Consider the following 22376-nt stretch of genomic DNA (forward strand, 5'->3'; position numbering starts at 1 on the left):
CAAGCTTTAATTTTGTTTGGTGCAGGAGTAGTGTAAAGTTGATAGATTTCGACTGTAGTGGATTATTGATTTAAAACTTGGGGTAAAAAATTTTGAAACAAATGCACAGAAAAAAAAGCAATATTCCGACAATAATATGTAAGAATTTATTTTATTTTTTGCTACTGGTTCAACCATACCTGAGGGACGTAAATAACAATCCCAGTCCATACTATGTATCTAATTAGAAGTGGATTATTCATTAAAATCTCTGGGGTGAAAAAAATGCACAGGAAAAAAAAAATCATGCACGCCTAGTAAATCTTAGAGAAAAATATTTCACAGTGTTGCAAATTCATAATAAAGTAAACCTATTTTGCTGCTGTTCTGCCATCCCTGTAGTTTCGATGGCAGCCATCTTGGTAGTTTATCACACGGTACTGACGATTGGGATGCCCCATCCCCACCCCACGGGGCGAGTGAGATACCAGAACCACACACTCACACTGGTAAATGTTTTTACAAACACGGGATACTTTGATTACAGGTTTTAGTTTCCTGTTCTAAGTACTGCTTACAACTCAGACACTCAAAACTATTCAATAATAGTGAAATTACATGATATGTACCAGAATGTGCTGGTTCCCGTCGTTGGGTTGGTGACTCGACCATCTACTATCAAGTGACCCGCCGCGCTAGTCTCACCATGTGCAGTTTGAACATAAGATCATGTGAAGACTGGGGTTATCTTGTCTTGTTCGAGTTGTTGGATATTCATAGTCACTCGACCCTTTTGAAACCTGAAGTGATTCTTAGAACCTGAGCGTCATGGGTGGGGAGTCAACTTTCACCTTAGCTACATGCAAATGATGGAACATAAGAAATTGCAGAGATTTGATTTACGTTTGTTAAAAACCTGCTGTTTTTGAACATACGCGCTAGAAGGCGAATTATTTGAAGCTACTAAAATAAACATCATTGTCCCATTGACGTTGCAGGTCGGCGTCTGGACACAACAACTACCCCCCCCCCCCACTAAAACTTGTAAACAAAACAATCACTATAGAATAGAATAGAATAGAATTCTTTATTAATACCGTAAAGATAATGTGACATTTCTTTTTTGGTTAACGAGTTAATAAATGAAATTGGTGGCGCTATTCAACTTCCGGTGAGGTGTGTTATGCGACTCCAGTGTGCATTTTACTCGATTTATTTATGGTTTAATTCATTGAAGAAATAAAAAAACCTTTGGTTGCAGTGTGTTTATAAGTTTACACTTCGTGAGATTCTGAAGATGAAATATCCAGTGCTTTGCTGGTTAGAATTACGGTACGTGTTTTTTTTTTAAATAGATGTCAAACAAACCGGACTGTGAGCTCGGTGAGAACGCTGCCTGTGACCAGTCGTTCTGGGTGTCGAGTATCGCATTTAAAGAAATGTTTTTTTTTCGTCTTCTTCATTTTCAGATATATAATATCGTCGTCTTGGTCGGAATATATTTTTGCAGTGTAAACAAGGCTGCCCAGTGACAGAGTATCCTTGCAAATAATTTCATTGCAGTGCTGGCTTCCGTAGAATACAATGGACGAAAACATCAGTATTTGTCCAAGTGATGACCTGTCCACTAGAAATGGTTACACAGGAATACGCCAGGCAACAGATGACGTCAACTTAGACACTGGTAATTCAACTTTGACCTCCGTCTCACTCCGAAATTGATGACGTAAAGCTGTTATAAATTTGTGTATTACAGTTTTTTTTTTTTTTTTTGGGTGGGGGCGAATTTTAGAACAATTGAAAGATAAATTCAATTTCAGAAATAATATAAAATGTGAATAAATGTGCAAATTTATGACAATTATTAAATTAAAAACCATTCGTATTCATATTTCAAAAAAATATTATGTGCATCGATTTTTTTCTCCAAGCGATACAGTATGTTGGAAGATTTTAGTCACATTGGTTAGGAAAATGAAATAACCATAAAAAACAATACTAGTATACTATTACAGAAAAGACAATTCTATTAACCTCGGTCTGACATGAACTCAATCTGAAAATATAAAAATTCTCATCCAATTCATTTAAATTGAATTGTATTTTTAGAAATTATTTATAACCCTCCTAAATGTACTGGTCATAATAATATAATCCATGATATTTCTGAATCTAGTTAGTCTTTTGTTGGTGAATAATGAATGAAGAAGTAAGTCAATTTTTACCTGAATTGGATGACATTTACTCATTGAGGGGTTGGGGGCTGATAGGGATTTGTCAGTTCTTCAAAATCCAAAGCCAAACAGCACAAAAAAAACAAAACATTTGCTCAATCTCATGTAAAACAATTGTTGCATGAACCGGGTCGTTAAAAATATGACTTCATTTTGACAATACACATTCCTGTTATTTATGAAAGTGCATCTGTTAATGGAGCAAATATGATACCACTTTTGCCCCGTTTTGTAGATTTTCTCTGATATCAGTTATTTAAGCTATAAGCTGTTCTGTTGAACAATGATTTTTTGGTGTTTTATTTTTTTCTGCAATAAAATTGTAGACTGCATTTCAGACAATTGTAAGAACATATATATATGTAGCATTTACACTCTGCATATGAATAGAATTGTAGCATTTACACTCTGCTTGTAAGCACTGTGAGTTAAATTGTTGTTGTTAACAACCAGTAGCTTTGGTATTGTAGTTTTGCAACAACATAAAATTGAGAAGATATTGCTAAAAAGCAACATTTTGTTGTAGCTCATCATGTCAGACCTTTACCTTCAAAGCAAACAATCGCCCACGAGTGATTCGTTTGTGTAAATTTATTATTTTTTTTAATGAAACACATGCAAAATTATTATTTTTTTCAATTTAAACATGCAAAATTATTATTTCTTTAATTAAACACATGCAAAATTATTATTTTTTTAAATTAAACATGCAAAATTATTATTTTTTAAATTAAACATGCAAAATTATTATTCTTTTTAATTAAACTCATGCAAAATTATTATTTTTGTAATTACACAATGTAAACACATGCAAAATTAACATTTATTTAAATTAAACACGTGCAAAATTATTCCTTTAAATTAAACACATGCAAAATTATTATTTTTTTTGTAAACACATACAACATTTATCAAACACATGCAAAATTAGTTTGTTTTTTTAGTTAAACACATGCAAAATAATTTCTGCATACATAAGAATTATCCGTATAATTCACCTCAGTGCTTTTGGGAAAGCTATTTTTCACTCACCAGCCATTTTCTAAGGGCAAGGCCTGTCATGTTTGCTTTTGGGTCGCATTTCAGAATCTACATTAAAACGGTGTAATGTACTTTTTTGTATTTGTACATTATTTTTGTGGGTAATAGTAAAAATTAGTTTTTTTTTTAATCGTAGAAAAATTATTTATGAAATGCAGGTATATAATTGTAATGTAAATGTTGCTGGTAATTTTGTATTATTTACATACCGTAATACAGGTACTTTTTTTTTTTTATAGTATTGTTATTGTCACAGAACGACGAGGACATGGAAGATGACTTGGATAACAAATCACTTGAACCGCTGGAATTGGTCCAGTCGCATCAGCAACAGAATAGGGTTACCGCGTATCTGGTTTTGGCTTCAGTTATGGCTGCCTTTGGTGGTATTCTTTTTGGATACGATATTGGTATGTCAGCATTATAAATTCTGATTATTATAATTCTGTAAAACCAAGAAAATAAATGTGACAGTATGTCCCTCCTCATTCAGATATGTTCTTTTCATGACAGGTATTTTTTACTGCCAAAACTTCAAATTTAGTCAGACTCATGACCGGTAGACCCAAGTTCAAATCCTACCTTAGGCTGAACATCAAAGGGTCGACCCCTACCCCGGGTGAGTGTGCCACAGACTCAATGGGAAGGCCAACTCCACTGGTCGAGATTCATTCTCTAACGAATGATAGGATAGCACATTAAAATTGCCATTTGACAGAGAGATGGCCCCACAGCCCTGTCATGTAGTCCCAACCATGAATATAACTTGTGGAAAAAATGTACTATGTGTCAGCACTAGCACTTGCAATTTGCATATACAAGAAGAGACAAGAGTGACACTCAATGTCCAGAACTGTCGCCTGGCACAAAAACATTATAAAAAAAAACAAAAACTTTTACCTTTTTCTTTGGGAATCAGATTACTTTCTAATTTGGTGCGTATGTGTCATTAAGACTTGTTCATTTTTTGGCTGTATCTTTATACTTATAATCTTGCTTTAATATTTTATCAAAAAGCTTTCTGAGGTGGTATTTTTCAGATTGTGTAGATTTGCTTGCACCTTTTTAATGTATATTTCCATTGCATTATCCTGAACATTCTTTTTGTAGGTATAATATCAGGCGCTTTACTTCAATTGAGAGAGGTTTTTCATTTGGACTGTTTTCAACAAGAAGTGGTTGTGAGTGCTTTGTTACTCGGCGCCCTGATAGGATCACTTGTGGGAGGTGAGATATACAATGGCTTTTGTACTGAGATTCCTGATATTACCCAGACATTTTATGGCATTGACTTCTATTCTATTCTATTCTATTCTATTCTATTCTATTCTATTCTATTCTATTCTATTCTATTCTATTCTATTCTATTCTATTCTATTCTATTCTATTCTATTCTATTCTATTCTATTCTATTGTGGTCTCTGCTCTGCTCAGCTCTGCTCAGCTCCATTCTATTCTATTCTATTCTATTCTATTCTATTCTATTCTATTCTATTCTATTCTATTCTATTCTATTCTATTCTATTCTATTCTATTTATTCCATTCTCACAAATATCTTATATTTTCAGGTTTCATAATAGATGCAATTGGTCGTAGATGGGCTATTATATTCAACGATGTCATATTTGTAATTGGAGCTATTATACTGTTAGTGGCGAATACCTTTACCACTCTGGTAAGTTATCTATCCAGGCTTAAAGTAATTAGTGTACTGTGATTCAATACCTGTCATATACCCCCCCCCCCCCCTAATCAAAATATCAAGAAGAAAATATTTAACGTACAGACTTCTCTTGATTGACCAGAAATACCTTGACAACAAAAAATATGAAATATACTGTAATCTGTTTACCGTAAAATCTATATTAGAAGCCGCATCTCTAATAGAAGTCGCACCATTTCTTTATGAATAATTGAGAATCAAAAATTCATCATTTCTCATAAGTGTAGTTGCTCTAATAGAAGCCGCATCCCCTCTGTTGCATTGTATTATTCTAATAGAAGCCGCGGCTTCTAATACAGATTTTACAGTAATATTTGTTTTTTCGTTGCTAGGAATTTTCTCGTAATTTGATGATTTTAATATGGCATTACAGTGAAACCAAAACTTTTCAAAATTCAATGACACTTAATGTTGTAGAACTTCCCAGAAATTGTGACGGCTACAAAATTCCATCAATTGTCACCGACTCACGAAATATGTTTGTATTGCAAAATCAAAAGCGGTTTATATAAACATGGAGTAATTTGATTGGTTGCAGGTAGCTGGACGACTGATTATCGGATTTGCTGTGTCGCTATCTGTGATTGGAGAGTGTATTTACATATCGGAGATATCTCCCGCTGTAAGTACATGACGTGTATTGATTCGTTGAATGATTGATTCATTGCCAATACACACAAAGTGCTGCAAAGTTTGTTATTTATTGCAACCGTGATTTAGATAATATCACTTTTGCATTGTCATATCAATATTACATGCCTTTACATTCACGCAAATAACATAGGTTTAAATACCTGCTATGCAAGAAGAACATTTTTCTTAATACTGTAAAATACTTTATTTTTGCTGAAAAGACATTTTAGGTGTTTTGCATGGAATTTATTTTCACTGATTTTTGATGAGTTAAATGTAAAATATAGAGAAAAAAAATATATTCTCTGGATTTTATTTTCACTCAATCAACGAAAATTAATTGCAAGTGAAAATAAAGTATTTTACAGTATCTTCTAACACATTATCTTGGTATAAAAGTCAACGTTCAGTCCATTGTATACAAATGTTGACCCTGGTGATGGTTGATATACAGATTTGTTGACCTGAATAGAGCGCTGTTGACCGAGGCAAAGTGAACATCAACTGTGAGTGACCTCATTGGAGATGTTGTATTATTCGGGTTATGGACATCGAGTAACAAAAACATTGAGCTACAAAAATGGCCATACCCATATTTTAGAAACCATGCCTGTTGTATGTTGCCCCGTGACTCAAAGTCCAGTTAACTGTTACTTAAAGTTTGAGTTACTAAATGTGGACGTTCAACAATAAGAAATATGTATATTGCCCGTAACTCAAAATTTGGTTACTTTATTTTAGCTGGAATTAATTTTCGCCGAATAGACTTTTTATGTGTTCTGTATGGAATTTATTTTCACTGATTTTTGACGAGTTGAATGTAAAATACAGGAAAGAAGGTATATCCGCTGAATTTTATTTTATTAAAATTAATTCCAAGCGAAAATCAAGTATTCCAACTGGTAATTGGTAATTAAACTTTTAGTTCCAATAGGTGATTTTCCGTACAATTGCGAGATCTCGCGAGATGCATGAAAGACGCGCGTCGAACATCTGCCGCAAAAATCAAACGATTTGATTTTGAACTCGAATTTCTTTATTTCGTAGCTCACATCGACCGGCCGATCTTCGACAGAGGAATATTGCTTCCGAATACCCATACTTAATCGAAATTGCCTATCATCAAATGTGGACAGCACATTATTAAGCATGGAAATGTCCCCAAAATACTTTCGCGTTTGTCGAATCCCACGCGATGTTTGACGCCACTACGACGCTATGACCTTTGTTTGTCCTGTTTTTACGTTCGATTTCACGCATAACGCGTGATTCTCGCAGTGTACGGAAAATGGTCTATTGCATGGTTTCGCAAAAGTGGGCGTGGTCATTTTTGGCAGAAACACAAACAATTTAGCATTGCTTCTGTTTTGTTTTGTTTTGTTTTTCAAATCTGTATATTAACATTTATACTACTATTATTATAGTTAGAACACATATCTTATACAGTTATAGACTTAGACTGCAAGATTATCCTTGCTAAAGTTCTCAATAACATCTCAAATGTTCACCATATTGTTTGTTTATTTAGTCAAACTTTTTGCGATTCGTTGGTATTTTTATATTCAGTAGTTTCTTCCAAAGATACTGTCACTTTTATGATTTATGAGCCACACACATGGAAAACTGTCTACCATTTTAATTTAACACATAATATGTTTACATATTATGACGTGTTTGCATGAAAAGAAACCTCACACTGGGCTCACCCTAAGCCAAATAAACCCACTAAAAACAACATGTTTCTAGTGAAATGAACAACTTTATGTTATAGTGGCAATTAACAACCATTTTTAGATATGCACAGGCATGAATGTTGGCCTTATTGGCTGCTGGAGAATTTATTATTCGTGTATCATTTCTGTACTTGGGCATGATAAAATGGACACAGAATTGACGTCAGGTCAGTGTGGGTCCCATGTGTGCTGTACACAGGATATGTTAAATACATATCAAGTCGCCTCGAATACGAACATATACTACGCAAGAAATATTGTTAATTCATTATACTTTGTGATTTGTACCTAGAAACGACGTGGTTCATTAGTATCACTAAACGAACTCGGGATCACTGTCGGTTTGTTGCTGGCATATCTCGTCAACTTTCTATTCATCACAGTACGCAATGGGTGGCGATACATGTTCGGTTTATCGATGATTCCCGCTATTGTACAGGGTATTGGAATGTACATTCTGCCTCCAAGTCCAAGATATCTTATTATTAGGAAACGAGATACTGAAGTAAGTTTATGGACAACTCGCCATATATACCGTAAAATCTGTATTAGAAGCCGCATTCCTAATAGAAGTAGCACCTATTCTTTTTAAACATTTGAGAATTTGAATTCATTGCTTCTCATATGTGTAGATGCTCTAATAGAAGCCGCATCCCCTCTGCTGCATTGTACCATTTTAATAGAAGACGCGGTTTCTAATACAGGTTTTACAGTAGTTAATTTTCAGTTTTCACTCAAAAATTTTTTTAAGAGAAGTGCAGAATATGAACTGGACTATTTTGAGAATTTGTGATGGAAAAAGGGAACTCGTCGTGAAAAGGTTAACACAGTGCCTGCGAAAAGGCCTCCATAACTGAATAGGGTAAAACCATGTCATCAGGCAGTGTTGAATCAAATTCCTGCTTGGGAGGCCTATATTCCTTGGATCCTGAGTGACCACAATCTTGACTTAAAATAGAAGTCGGACACCTGAAAGTACCTCTATGAATAATAAAAACTCACACATTTAGAATTTCAAAATACAAATCTTGAAAATTAAAGGACGATGGTACATGGTCGTTGTGCCGTGTCATGTTTGATATGGGACTCATAGCGAAGTATACAGCGCTTGTAAAATACATTGTTTATTTACATGAAATTCGAACACACGCTGCGCGATGACCACTGCCCTTTAACACAACAATTCATTGAAATATTTGCAAGTCAGTGAAGAGTTGCTTATTTGCATCAACTCAGCCAAATCGTGTCAAGAAAAGTCTGTCTGCTTAGCAGCGGATGTGATTATTGACTAATAAACTGTCTTCATTTCAAATGCACATTACAAGTAATCTCTTTGTTATATCATGATATTATTGAGTTCCTACCCTGCTTTTTTCAGGGAAATTACAGTACTCGGTATTATTGTAATTTATATGGAATGTTTATTTTTACAGGCACGCAATGTCTTAGTCGTTCTCAGAGGCTCAGACAACGTAGATGAAGAACTGATGCAAATCACAACATCAATCCATAATGAAAAGGTAAGACGATGAACTGACACAAATCACACTGTCAATGTGCAATTGAAAGGTATTATTATACATTTGTCACCGTAACGCCGCAAGTTGCAGCGTGCCATAATTTTGCGGTATTTTACACAGTCTTTTCTGCTTAAGAAAACGCGAATCCCAAATATAGAATGATTATGCGCATAAGCGTCCTCTAATAAAAAAAATCAAATATGGCTGTCACTAGAGTTTGACTGGATTCCACGCAAAGAAGTTCGCTGATTTTGTTCTAAACATTTTGGATTTCGGCATTCCCATGATGTATCCTTAGAAGGAAAAGATGTATAATAATAAGGTTATTACGAGAATACCTCAAAGTATGCACTCAGACAGTACTCCATCGCATCGACCTCCGCTGCATGTCGGTCGATACTCCCACTGTACTGTCTTTGTGCATACTTTGAGGTATCCTCGTAATAATAATCTCATAAGATGATAAACTGACACAAATCATCATGTCAATGTGCAATTAAAAGGTAAGACTTTGCTTTGCTTACTTTGTGTATTGGTAGGATAATTCTCATCACACCTGTGCATGTTTAATGGTTCCAAGCAATGTATTCATAATGTATATGTAGGTTAAATTCAATTATCATAGCGCTAGGGAGTTATGGTATAATACTGATAAGCTGAGGGTCATTATTGATAAAACAAATGTACACAATTGATATAATAATCCTACAACTTATTGTATACAAATAAATCCTTTAAAAAAAAAATAATTTTAAGTTTTCAACATAAACTTAAAGTCATAAAATGACATACTGTAAACCATGTTGAAAAAGCGACGTACTATTTTAGCGAATTGTGGTAAAATGACGTAGTAGCCATAGCGAAATGTTGATTTAGCAAATCTCTCTTGTTTTTGTTGATTTCCTGTTTTCACAATACTTGTCTGTCGCCTGCCAAAACAAATGCGCAGTTATCACCTCCATAAAAACAAAGAAAAATTGCCAAGTTTAATAGGGAAGCGCTCCAGATTATTATGTTTTCTGTGTTGTTTACAAAGAAAAAGACGTTGTTTGGCTGCCATTTTGAATTTATAATGAAGTCATTAGCGACATCTTAAATTTATAGCGAATTAGTTCTCTCACTAAATTTGCTAAAAAGAAATGCTTGCGAAAAAGACATGTTTCACAGTACTACCAACAAAACAAAACAGCAAAATCCGATCTAAATTATTCAAATATCGATAATAAATTGGGGGTGCTTGGTTTCGTTGGGTATTCACTTCTAAAGAATCCCTTGTCTTTACATTTTAATACCATGTCAGATCACAAATCAACTTTGAGTGATCATATGAAGTCAACTAGGGGGGCCACTTTACTATACCTATCCAAGTATGTTCAACGTATAAGCTCTATCATAATTCACTTTTAGAAGAAATCTGTTTTGAAGCTTTTCATGTTTTTTCAGGATTATTCAGTCTGTGATTTATTTCGAAGTGTTGATAACATGAGAGGAAGGCTCTTCATTGGTGTTGGCTTGGTTTTTTTCCAACAGGTAAGATTTCAGGCATTGAATAGTCGATATTTCAGAATATATAACAATATGTACAGGGTAATGAAAAAGTACTTAGATTCAGTACAACTATGCTTTCATGTTTCCTCAATGATTCATATGCTTCTAATTTGAATTTGTTCTGAATATCCAAACATCAAAATTGCAATCTAAGTTGTTGACTGGAATAATATACGTGCCTGGAAATCATTACGCCAACCTCAACGGGACTCGGACACATTGCATATATAAATAGAAGATCGCGATGTGATTGCCTTTCAATTTATTTCATTTAGACGTATAAATTTCTATATATTATAAATGGCAAACGAAAAGTATGTACTGACACAGTATGAAATGTCAGTACATAGTCGATGGCGTGTCTGGTTCTTGTCATAACGCTCGTAAATGAGCGCATTTATCCAAACAGCTCATCCTCGTAAAAGTATTTTGAACTGCCAAACTAATTTCATAATTTTATTTTACCTCAAAGACATGATTTTCTGAGTTAAGGACCATGAGCGCTAACGTGGTTGAATACGGTAACCAGTTTTAATCATGTAATGATCTTGGTACATACACTAATGTACATGTAAACCAATAAATACAATTACTGTTTACTCCCGTCAATAAAACATGACTTATTTTGACCACAGCCTCATTTACATTAACACATACACTACTAATAGAACAAATACAGTAGTTAAAAACAAAAGAATCATATCATTAACATTTACTACATGTTTCTATTATTACAGGTGACTGGACAGACAAATGTTTTATACTATGCACCAACTGTTTTTCAATTGGTTGGTTTTAAAACTGATTCAGTTGCTACCTTAGCCACCATCGGACTCGGAGGTGTCAAGGTATGGTCATGTGACCATTCTGTAGATTATGTTAATTATTAATATTATGATATCTATTAAATATAAATGCTATATTTTTAATGTTTTGAGCAATTTCACAGGATTTTGAATTCATGAACTTGGCAGAGAAACAGAAAGTTCTGCCTAGTGTTGTTATTTTACATTTTACATGGACCTAATTTTGTAGATTTTACTTGTCAGCAAAAAATTACTGAAAATGGACACAATTTTGTCTGTTGGCTCCAAAATTAGGGTTAATTTTTTCAGAATTATTGAAGAATATAAGAAAAAAGTGCTGAAAAATTTGTGTGAGAATACTCTGGTGGTGAAAAGATTAATTAATATGTTAATGTGTTTTAATTAAAGGCGCTGTCTACTATTGTATGTTTGTTGAGTGTGGATAAAGTTGGAAGAAGACGTTTTCTTCTTTTTGGGGCATTCTGTATGATGGTTGTGATTATGACATTGGGAATTATTACACAGGTATATACTTGGATATTTATTTTATTAAAATTATATTGTAAATATACAATGCATATTTGCATAATTTGTTTGTATTTGTATTTGTATTTGTATTTATTTATTTACACCAGAAAAAGAAAATATACATAACACAATTAATTTTTCCTTTTTACCACTGCAAAGGATTCTGGTGTGGGTCATGGAAATAGCTCATTTGAGCTAGTCGAGTCCTAGACCCGGAATAAGAAATAATACTGTAATGACGTGCGGATTATCATAAATTTATCATATACATATATTTTATCGTGAAGTGGCGCAACATTATAGTTCAATTACTAAATATCAAAATAAAATAAATAAGTCATTGAAATTGCTGAGTGAATATAAACATTATTTTGTCGCACAATAAACAAATCACTAAATTTAATAAATCATTTTCTACAAAATAAACTAATCACTAAACTGCAAAATCAAGCAAACAATCAGTCTGTCAATGAAACAAATATCAAAAGGTAATCATGTATATGTATATGTGATTTTTATGCTCTATCCTGATATGGTGAATAATTATAATTCAATTGAATAAATAAGTCACTTAATTGCAAAATAAATAAATTAATATTTTTCTAATCGCAAAACAATCAATCACATTGTACAAACTATATTCCTACAATTGCAGAATTTTTTTTTTGTTATTCAAAGCTCCATCTTTTTTGTTTTTTATTGATGGAATTTTACCGCTTTCACTTTCTTCAGAAGACTGGGACAAAAACAGATAAAATTTTTCTGAGTAAAAAAAGAAAATTTATTCAAATTTTGTCTGTTGGCTCCAAAATTATGTTAATTTCCGAAAATATTGAAGAATATAAGAAAAAAGATGTACAACTACAGATGTACAAAAAAAAAATAACATACTTTTCATGGTTTCCATGGTACTATACAAAAAAATCCTCTTTATTTGATTTGCTGTGAAATATTCATAAAATTCAACGTATTTTTATCGTGAGTGAATGATTTAGATTGCTCAACCACTTAAATACAGAGCTCAGATCTATGTTTTCCACAGATTCAACTAAATTGACCATTTCTGGTTCACTGCGAGAATCACGCGTTATATGTGAAATCGAACGTAAAAACAGTACAAACAAATGTCATGGCGTCTGAGTGACGTCAAACATCGCGTGGGATTCGACAAACACAAAAATATTTTTGGGGCATTTCCATGCTTAATAATGTGCTGTACACATTTGATGATAGGCAATTTCGATGAAGTGAGGGTATTTGAAAGCAATATTCCTCTGTCGAAGATTGGCCAGTCGATGTGAGCTACGAAATAAAGAAATTCAAGTTCAAAATCAAATCGTTTGATTTTTGTGGCAGTTGTTCGACGCACGTCTTTCATGCAACTCGTGAGATCTCGCAGTTGAACAGAAAATGGTCACTTATTGAAACTGTGGTTTAACTTGTGAGACCCTGGTAACCAATGTATGTTTCATTCAGATTCTACCATCACCAGCTTCAGAAAATCCTTGTCGTGACTACAAAGTGTATGATAACCTGACGACAACGGACAGCACTCCATATTTGACACCTCTATCAGACGACAACGTTTCAGCGTCAGACACATCAGTGCAGAAAAAAAGAACTTTACGTCATCTCCTGGGTGACTCAAGAGAATTTACACATTTACAAAACAAACATATTTTTAAAAGAGAGAACATTTTTAATATCAGCGCTAACAGCACTGATGATAACAATTCAGGCTCGCAAGCTGCAAAGTACGTTGCTTTAATATCTCTGATGCTGTACGTGGCTGCCTACTCCATTGGATTCGGCCCAGGTAAGAATAACTTTAGGGTAGTTCAAGCCAAATTCAGATTTCGCACTACATATTACATGTACAACACATGAATGCAAAGCATTATGGGTACAACTTCAGATTGTAGGTACTGTAAAAGGATTAATTATTCACTGGGTTTTTTAATTTTGCTTATTTCACTGACTGGAAAATGTGCTAAATTATTACCCAGTGAATATGTAAAATTTAGCATAGATCACATTATCTAAATGATAAAACCCACTGAATATGCCTGAAATGGTAAATCAGCAAAATTTAAACCCAGTGAAAATTAGTCATTTTACCGTAATATAAAGAATTAATTTCACCATAGAAACCTGGGTAAAAATACAAATTCTGACCATTTTTAATGACATTTTTGGATTTTGTTTAAAAAAAAATTGCTCGATGACCCCAATTTATGTATTTAATTTGTTGTATTCTACTGGCATGAATCCATAAAAATAAAGGTATGATAAAAATGACATATAGTCGTAAATTCAGCTCAAATCTTCTTAAATTTAAATTTAGTTACCGATAGTGTTTATTAGTCCCCGTTCGGACGCAGTCCGAAAACGGGGACTTATGTTTTGCCCTGTGTGCGTCCGTGCATCCGTGATCACCTGTATCTCGAACATGCATGGACCGATTAAGTTCAAACTTCACTCATACATCACACATTATATGGGACATATGCACATGCATTTTTTTCATGATCCGATTAACGATAGCCAAATAGCGGCCATTTTAAGGCCGAAAATGCATCAAAATCGCACATTTTCACCATTCCGGACCCGGATCTCAGTTATGCATGGACGGATTTTGTTCAAATTTGGTACATATATCAAACATAATAGGACCTTGATGCACGTCATTTTTTTTTTGGATCGGGTTCGAAATGGCCGACTGGCGTCCATTTTGTTTTAAAGAATTCAGTTCTGGATTCGTATCTGAGACATGCTTGGATTGATCGAGTTCAAACTTCACACACACAAGGTACATCATGTCACAAATATGTATGTGCATTTGTTTCATGATCTCATTAACGATAGCCAAATGGCGGCCACTTTAAGGCCGAAAATGCATTGAAATCGCACATTATCACCATTCCAGACCCGGATCTCAGTTATGCATGGACGGATTTCATTCAAATTTGGTACATACATTAAACATAATAGGATCTTGATGCACGTCATTTTTTTTTTCGGATCAAGTTCGAAATAGCCGACTGGCGTCCATTTTGTTTTAAAGAATTCAGTTCTGGATCCGTATCCGAGACATGTCTGGATTGATCAAGTTCAAACTTCACACACACAAGGTACATCATGTCACAAATATGTATGTGCATTTGTTTCATGATCTCATTAACGATAGCCAAATGGGGGCCGCTTTAAGGCCGAAAATGCATTGAAATCGCACATTTTCACCATTCCGAACCCAGATCTCAGTTATGCATGGACGGATTTCATTCAAATTTGGTACATACATTAAACATAATAGGACCTTGATGCACGTCATTTTTTTTTTTGGATCAAGTTCGAAATAGCCGACTGGCGGCCATTTTGTTTTAAAGAATTCAGTTCTGGATCCGTATCCGAGACATGTCTGGATTGATCAAGTTCAAACTTCACACACACAAGGTACATCATGTCACAAATATGTATGTGCATTTGTTTCATGATCTCATTAACGATAGCCAAATGGGGGCCGCTTTAAGGCCAAAAATGCATTGAAATCGCACATTTTCACCATTCTGGACCCGTATCTCAGTTATGCATGGATGGATTTTGTTCAAATTTGGTACATACATTAAACATAATAGGACCTTGATGCACGTCTTTTTTTTTCGGATCAAGTTCGAAATGGCCGACTGGCGGCCATTTTGTTAAAGAATTCAGTTCTGGATCCGTATCCAAGACATGTCTGGATTGATCAAGTTCAAACTTCACACACACATGGTACATCATGTCACAAATAGATATGTGCATTTGTTTCATGATCTGCTTAACAATAGCGGAATGATGGCCATTTTAAGGCCGAAAATGCATCAAAATCACGTATTTTCACAATTCCAGAACCGGATCTCAGTCATGCATGGATGGATTTTGTTCAGATTTAGCACAATGTGTTGTACATATGCAGGTGCATTTCGGTCATGATCTGCTTTGAATGTATATGTCACTCAAATATGAACGGAACGGGGACGTGTCATTGACAATGACTTGTTTTTGGCATATGTACACTGTACAGTTGTACATGTATATTTTGAGATTATATACAACAATAGCACAAATGTCTTACTAGTATATAGCGGGACACTCGTCACCTGCGCACGCGCGGGAATTGAGTCCCAAGCGATGATAACAACACAAGCTAAAAGCTCAAAGGCTCATGGGTAGACGCTTGTTTGTAGACAATGACACGCTATGGCAATCTGACGCACAGGTGACATGTAGTTGTCTGTCTTTCCATCTGTCATTGTTGTCTCTAATTTATCATTTTTACACATTACAGAAATATATTTAAAAATCAACAAAAAATTGTTCAGTCGCCAATATTTTTTTCAAGCTAACTAACTTCCAGCTGGTATTATCATGTGATACTCGTTTGCCTTCCCATCTGTTGTCGTTGACGTCATTGTTAACTTTCTCGTTTTCATTTTCAGTTACCTGGATTTTGTTGAGTGAAATTTTTCCATCTGGAATAAGAGGACGGGCGACGTCATTTGCAACAGTTGTTAATTGGGGTACCAACTTGGTGATTTCTTTGACATTTCTTAATCTTGTTAGTAAGTATCATCAGTACTTACTTTGTTTCGGACTTGTTGATATTGCGAAAATGCATGTAAGAAATTACAAAGCAAATTAACACACATACAGACATAAAGAAAACACACTGTACGAATATTTTAATGAAATATACATTGAAGATCATACAACATGTTTTTGTACCTAACTGTCATATACCATACTTCCCCAGTCATAAGCCCAGGGGCCTCAAAATGTAAAATTAGGGAAAGTAGGGGGTGGGCTTATACACAAGGACCACCTCAGAATTTTCAATTTTGTTTAACTTTTTCTCTTTCAGATGGGTTAGGTATATCATGGACTTTTATATTGTATGGTTTTATCTGTGCAGCGTCCATTGTGTTTGTATATTTATTTGTACCAGAAACTAAAAATAGATCACTGGAACAAGTGTCAGCAGATATTAATAGGAGGTAAAATTAATTATAACAATCTTCTCACCTCTTTCATAATGAGACAACCCTGTTTTCTATAGATGGGTTATACCATGTGTAATGCCTTGGGGGTGGTGGCTTGCTGAAGCAGGGGGAAAATGTTGCTAAGGTTTGCATTAATGCATTAGTACATGACCATACTGATGTATTTGTAATGTCATTGATCATTTCAGAACCTGTCCAGTTAATAAGGTATTAAATGCCACCAGGTCATTTTCAAATTTATAAATTGAATGAGAAATAATAAAAGTTCCTCAGTTTGAAATTAGATCAGCATTTATAGTGTAATAATTATAATCAAATAAATTGTGTTTTCCTCAAAATGTATAATAATAATGTAAACCTCTTTATTTTGATAAATCATAAATGAATTTAAAAGTTTTGTAGGGTAATCAAAAGAAAACACACTACATGAATATTTAGTAAAAAAAATATACGTTAGTTAAAATTAACAGTGCAGCAAAGTTTCCAGGTCACGTGTTAAATATGGGACTTTAAAACTGCATAAAATCTTAGTAACCGGTGCATCCAGCGTTTGTATGCGGAATACATATCATCATGAATGCATATAATATTCATAATATTAAACATTCAAGATAAAAATTCATGGTTTCAAAATATAAAATACAATTTCTTCTAAACTTGTACTTTGTGTATTTGTTTTAGTTTCATTTCAACTGTTTTTGTTTATTTATTTCTGTTGCCATAGCAATTTTAGGTGTGTGTGTCCCTGTGGAACTCACAAATTTGGATACAATTCCTTGTGACATCGTTAGTACTGCAAGTTTTATCGTTTAATGCATGGTTGGACATGTTTGTACTCAACAGGGTTGGTAGTGAAAGTAACAGATGCCTACAAGTTTCTATAATTGTGATATTTTTATCGGGAACCAACAACCTAAGGACCAGCTTCATTTTAAAATACCATATTTGTTCTATTAAAAGCACATCTCAAATAGAAGTCCATAGAGAATCAAAATCACATTTGTATAGTGAATCATTAAATATGACTAATTTTGACCATAGAAATAGAAACTTACATAAGCGCATGCGCTATTAATAGAGTGAATATGGTAGCACTTTTTAAAAATTCATAATTTGCTAGCCCAAAATGGCTGCCTTTTTAAAGCATGGTACCGGTACTGCTTAATTTTCAGCATTATAAATTTTACATGACTGCACTCATGTAGACAAAATTTCACGATAATCACTGCCGTACTGTCATAAATATTTCTTGTAAAAAATGGCTGAAAAATATCACAATTTTTTTTTGGCTCATGAACTTTTCACTCTATTGTGAAAATAAAGCAAATCGTAAACCTGACCTAGTCAGGATTTTGTCACAACTATTTTGTTTAGATTGCAAAAAAAACAGTAAGCACTATTCAAATGTTATTTTTCTATGTAGGCTTAGTTGATTCAATGGTTTCCATGGAAACAAATCTGGCAGTTGTCATTCACTACCATCCTGCTTTAACAATAATAGCCTGATTATAGATTCTCTATTGCCTTTTTATAAAGCATGTGTTTGTGTTCCATTAGTGATGGGGTATACTAAAATTCATAATTATAAAATAGTTTTAATGTACAGGTACTGTAAAAATACTTTATTTTAGCTTGAATTAATTTTCGCTGAAAAGACTTTATGTGTGTTTTGTATGAAGTTTATTTTCACTGATTTTTGATGAGTTAAATTTAAAATATAGGCAAAAAAGGTATATTTGGTGGATTTTATTTTCACTGAATCATTCCTTCAGCGACAATAAATTCCAAGTGAAAATAATGTATTTTACAGTTTTGGGAAAGTAAAGTGACAAACTATTAATGAATGGAGCTGTTTTTTTAAACAGAAAATTGTAAAACATAAGAGACACTCTCCAATGTGTTGCATTCTGTTAAAAACAGCTCAAATGGTAGTGTGTCATCTTATGGCGAGGTATAGTACAGTCTGGATGTAACTTAACTTATTAAGCTGGCTGTGAGCTGACTTTGACTTTTCATAAACTCTGCAATAAATTTTATTATCATCAGTAATTTCAAAATATTCTTCGTAGTATTCACTATTAAATACAACAGACATGTTTATGCAGCTTACTCTGTACAATTCAGATATATGATAAAAGCAAGCTAAGCTAGATTTAAGCTTTTCATCAGCAGTTCTCTCTTTTTACCACAAATTCAAAAATAGTTTTGATTATAGTCTGCACTTTCCAAATTTTTTGAGTAAAAACTGAAAATTGACTCAAATTGTGTCTGTTGGCTCCAAAATTAGTGTTCATTTCTAGAAATATTGAAAAATCATAAGAAAAAAGTGCAGACAAATTTTTCATCAGCAGTTCTCTCTTTTTACCACAAATTCAAAAATAGTCTTGATTATAGTCTGCACTTTACTTTAGAAAATTAGGACAAAAATAGCCAAATTTTCTGAGTAAAAACTGAAAATTGACTCAAATTGTGTCTGTTGGCTCCAAAATTAGGGTTCATTTCTAGAAATATTGAAGAATCATAAGAAAAAAGTGCAGACAAATCTGGTGAGAAAGTCTGGTGGTGAAAAGGTTGAGCCAGCTGAATGTTAAGTAATGCATGCACTTTACTGTAGGTGGTTCATTTCCAGCTCAAGGAAAGGGATAGTTGGTGTGGGCTTATGTACTATAAAAACATGATATATAATAATTGGTACATTGGGTTTTATAGAACTGCAACTTGATTAAGATAAAGGATAACTACTGTTACTAGTATTTTGTTGTTGAACTAGGCTTTGCATTGTCTGAGCTGCATCTTGATTTGAATATGTCTTGTGCTTGACCCCTAAAGGTCACACATCCTGGTACTTTCTGACCTCTAGAGGTCGCACATCCTGGTACTTTCTGACCCCTATAGGTCACACATCCTGGTATTTTCTGACCCCTAAAGGTCACTCATCCTGGTACTTTGACCCTTAAAGGTCACACATCTTGGTAAATCAGACCCATAAAGGTCACAGATCTTGGTACTTTTTGAACCTTAAAAGTCATACGTACAGCAAAAATTTCCAATATTAAATGTAAATTTTTGCTATGAAACTTTTTGAACTTCACTGATAACTTGGATTATTAGGGGTAAATAATTAAGAAATTCTCAATGATAGTACATTTGTACCTCTACAAAGTGTCAGGACGTTGACCTTTTTGAGTATGGATCATACATCAATTGTACATGAATCAAACCGTACACTGTCTAACACTGGTCAATTCTTTTTTAGGTTTTAACCCTCATGCTATTTGTCAGATTTATTTTGAAGCATATCGATACACTTTTAGGAAATACCACCTTTAGTGTACACAACACAGACAATTGGTAGCATATAACCACAAATATATATGGGCTTTTAAAGATTATTCGAACCATCTGATTTTGTCGATATTGATACAACCACCTGGCAGATACTATCATAATGTCTTATTGTGAAACTACTATAGAACCATTTATTTTCACTGGCATTTAATTTCACTATTTTAATGTTTTGAGTAATTTTCACTGGGTTTTAAGTTCACGGACTTGGCAGATAAACAATGAGTTATATTGTTATTCTACTGTAAAATCTGTATTAGAAACCGTGGCTTCTATTAAAATGGTACAATGCAAGAGGGGATGTGGCTTCTATTAGTTCTATTAGAGCATCTACACATATGAAAAATGATTTTTTGGTCTCAATTGTTCAAAAACAATGGGTGTGACTTCTATTAGAGATGCGGCTTCTAATACAGATTTACTGTACATGTTCACATAATTTAATTTTGAGGATTTTACTTATCAACGAAAATAATGAAATTAAAAGCCAGCAAACAAATACACCGGTAGCCATACATCACAGTACCTTCAGTGTCATGTTGTATTCTAATACCTCCGACTCTACAAATTCAAGAAATATAATTTTTGTTCTGACAATTATTTTTGTTGTTTTCTTCCAGTTCACTCTATAACCAGAGCGCTCATCGATGTCACCTTCTTCCGTGTTGCCATGACAGTCGTCAGTTACACATCTCACATAGTAACTACAGTGAAGTTGACAGAACAAGTAACATGGCATCATTGGAGTCAATACCAAGTAGTTTGATTTAAAGTTAAAATTTATATTTTTATTAAAGAATATATATTCAAATATTTTTAACATTTTTAGCTCCGCTGTCGAAGCTTATCATATAAGTGTTTGTCCGTTGTCATCCGGCGTTCGCTGTCGTACTTTTTACTTTTTCGACTTCTTGTTGAAAACTACTTGATGTATTTGTCCCTTGGGCAGACCTCTCTTAGATTTGTTCATTTCGTGATATCTTCAATTCTCTAATTTTGATGAATATTTTTGCTAAAAATTTATATTTTTGACTTCTTGTTAAAAACTGCAAGTCCAATTGCTTTGATATTATATATATGGGTACTAAGGTACGTGTGAACCTGTCTGAGATTTGTTCATTGTGTGATATCTTCAATTCTCTAATTTTGATGATCAATTTTGTAATTTTTGGTAAAAAATTATATTTTCGACTTCTTGTTGAAAACAGCAAGTCTGATTACTAGGGTGTATACATATTGTTCTTTTTCTAATGATATCTTCAGTTCTTTAATTGAAATGTGCATTGCTAACAGCGGAGCTATCTCAGTCGAGGGGCTGCTTGTTATCGTTTCAAAGGCTGATAACTAATGCATGATTACTTAGGTAGTGATCAGAGATCTCTCTATAAACAAAAAAAAAACTTATTAATAAGAGAAGTGTTTCAATTCTGATACCTGTAACCGTATTCTCACGTAAATCACAGGGAAAGTATTTTCACATGTGTATTGTGTATGTACAGTGTTTTCAACATCGTCTATTGTTTATGTTCGCTGATTTTTCTGGGTAGTGCAGCTTAGGTAGGACTCAGTGAGCGTCCCTCATTATATAAACTCCCTAATTTACATAATCTCACACTGTTTTGCATAACCTCTTCACGTAACTTGAGAGACTTTGTTGAGATTATTGCTAATACGTTAACCGTTAAACAGGATTAAAATGATTATATCATACTGACTAATTTTCACTGGGTTTAAATTTTGCTGATTTACCATTCCAGGCATATTCAGTCGGTTTTAAATTAAGGGTTTTATCATTTAGATAATGTGTTCTATGCTAAATTTTACATATTCACTGGGTTTTAATTTAGCGCATTTTCCAGTCAGCGAAATAAGCAAAATTAAAACCCAGTGAATAATTAACCCTTTACAGTACATAGATCAGAGGAAATAACACAGTTTCCTATCCTTGTTTTAGAGGGTCTATGCTTATTCCAACTTGAATAACAAAAGTATTTTACACATTCAATTGTAATGTAAGTTGTACCATATTGGAGTCTTTCATTATATACAGCTGTAGTTGTTAAATCCTCTGATCAGTTTCTTTGAATTCAATAATGATGCAAAATTTATGCATATTTTTGTGAGACAAATGGACCTAATTTTTCATTAGCTATAATGATAGACATTTTAGTAAAAATTATTTTATGAAAGGTGACAACAATGTGACTTTTGTGTTTCAAATTAATAAATCTTAATATTCAAGGTAA

General features: G+C 33.6%; 1 protein-coding gene across 1 annotated transcript; it reads left to right on the forward strand.

Moving 5' to 3' along the window:
- The first annotated feature begins 1919 nt into the window (after positions 1–1919).
- On the forward strand, positions 1920–22376 carry LOC102809149 (solute carrier family 2, facilitated glucose transporter member 12-like). The gene is made up of 14 exons (XM_085492948.1): positions 1920–1944; positions 3494–3664; positions 4365–4481; positions 4824–4930; positions 5517–5600; positions 7637–7849; positions 8778–8864; positions 10308–10394; positions 11150–11260; positions 11627–11743; positions 13223–13562; positions 16225–16347; positions 16647–16779; positions 20751–22376. The coding sequence occupies exons 1-14, from the start codon at positions 1920–1922 to the stop codon at positions 20899–20901; spliced, it is 1866 nt and encodes a 621-aa protein (XP_085349074.1). The 3' UTR covers positions 20902–22376.

The sequence above is a fragment of the Saccoglossus kowalevskii genome, chromosome 18, assembly GCF_978046115.1.
Source record: "Saccoglossus kowalevskii chromosome 18, keSacKowa6.1, whole genome shotgun sequence".
In the NCBI taxonomy this organism is placed as follows: Eukaryota; Metazoa; Hemichordata; class Enteropneusta; family Harrimaniidae; genus Saccoglossus; species Saccoglossus kowalevskii.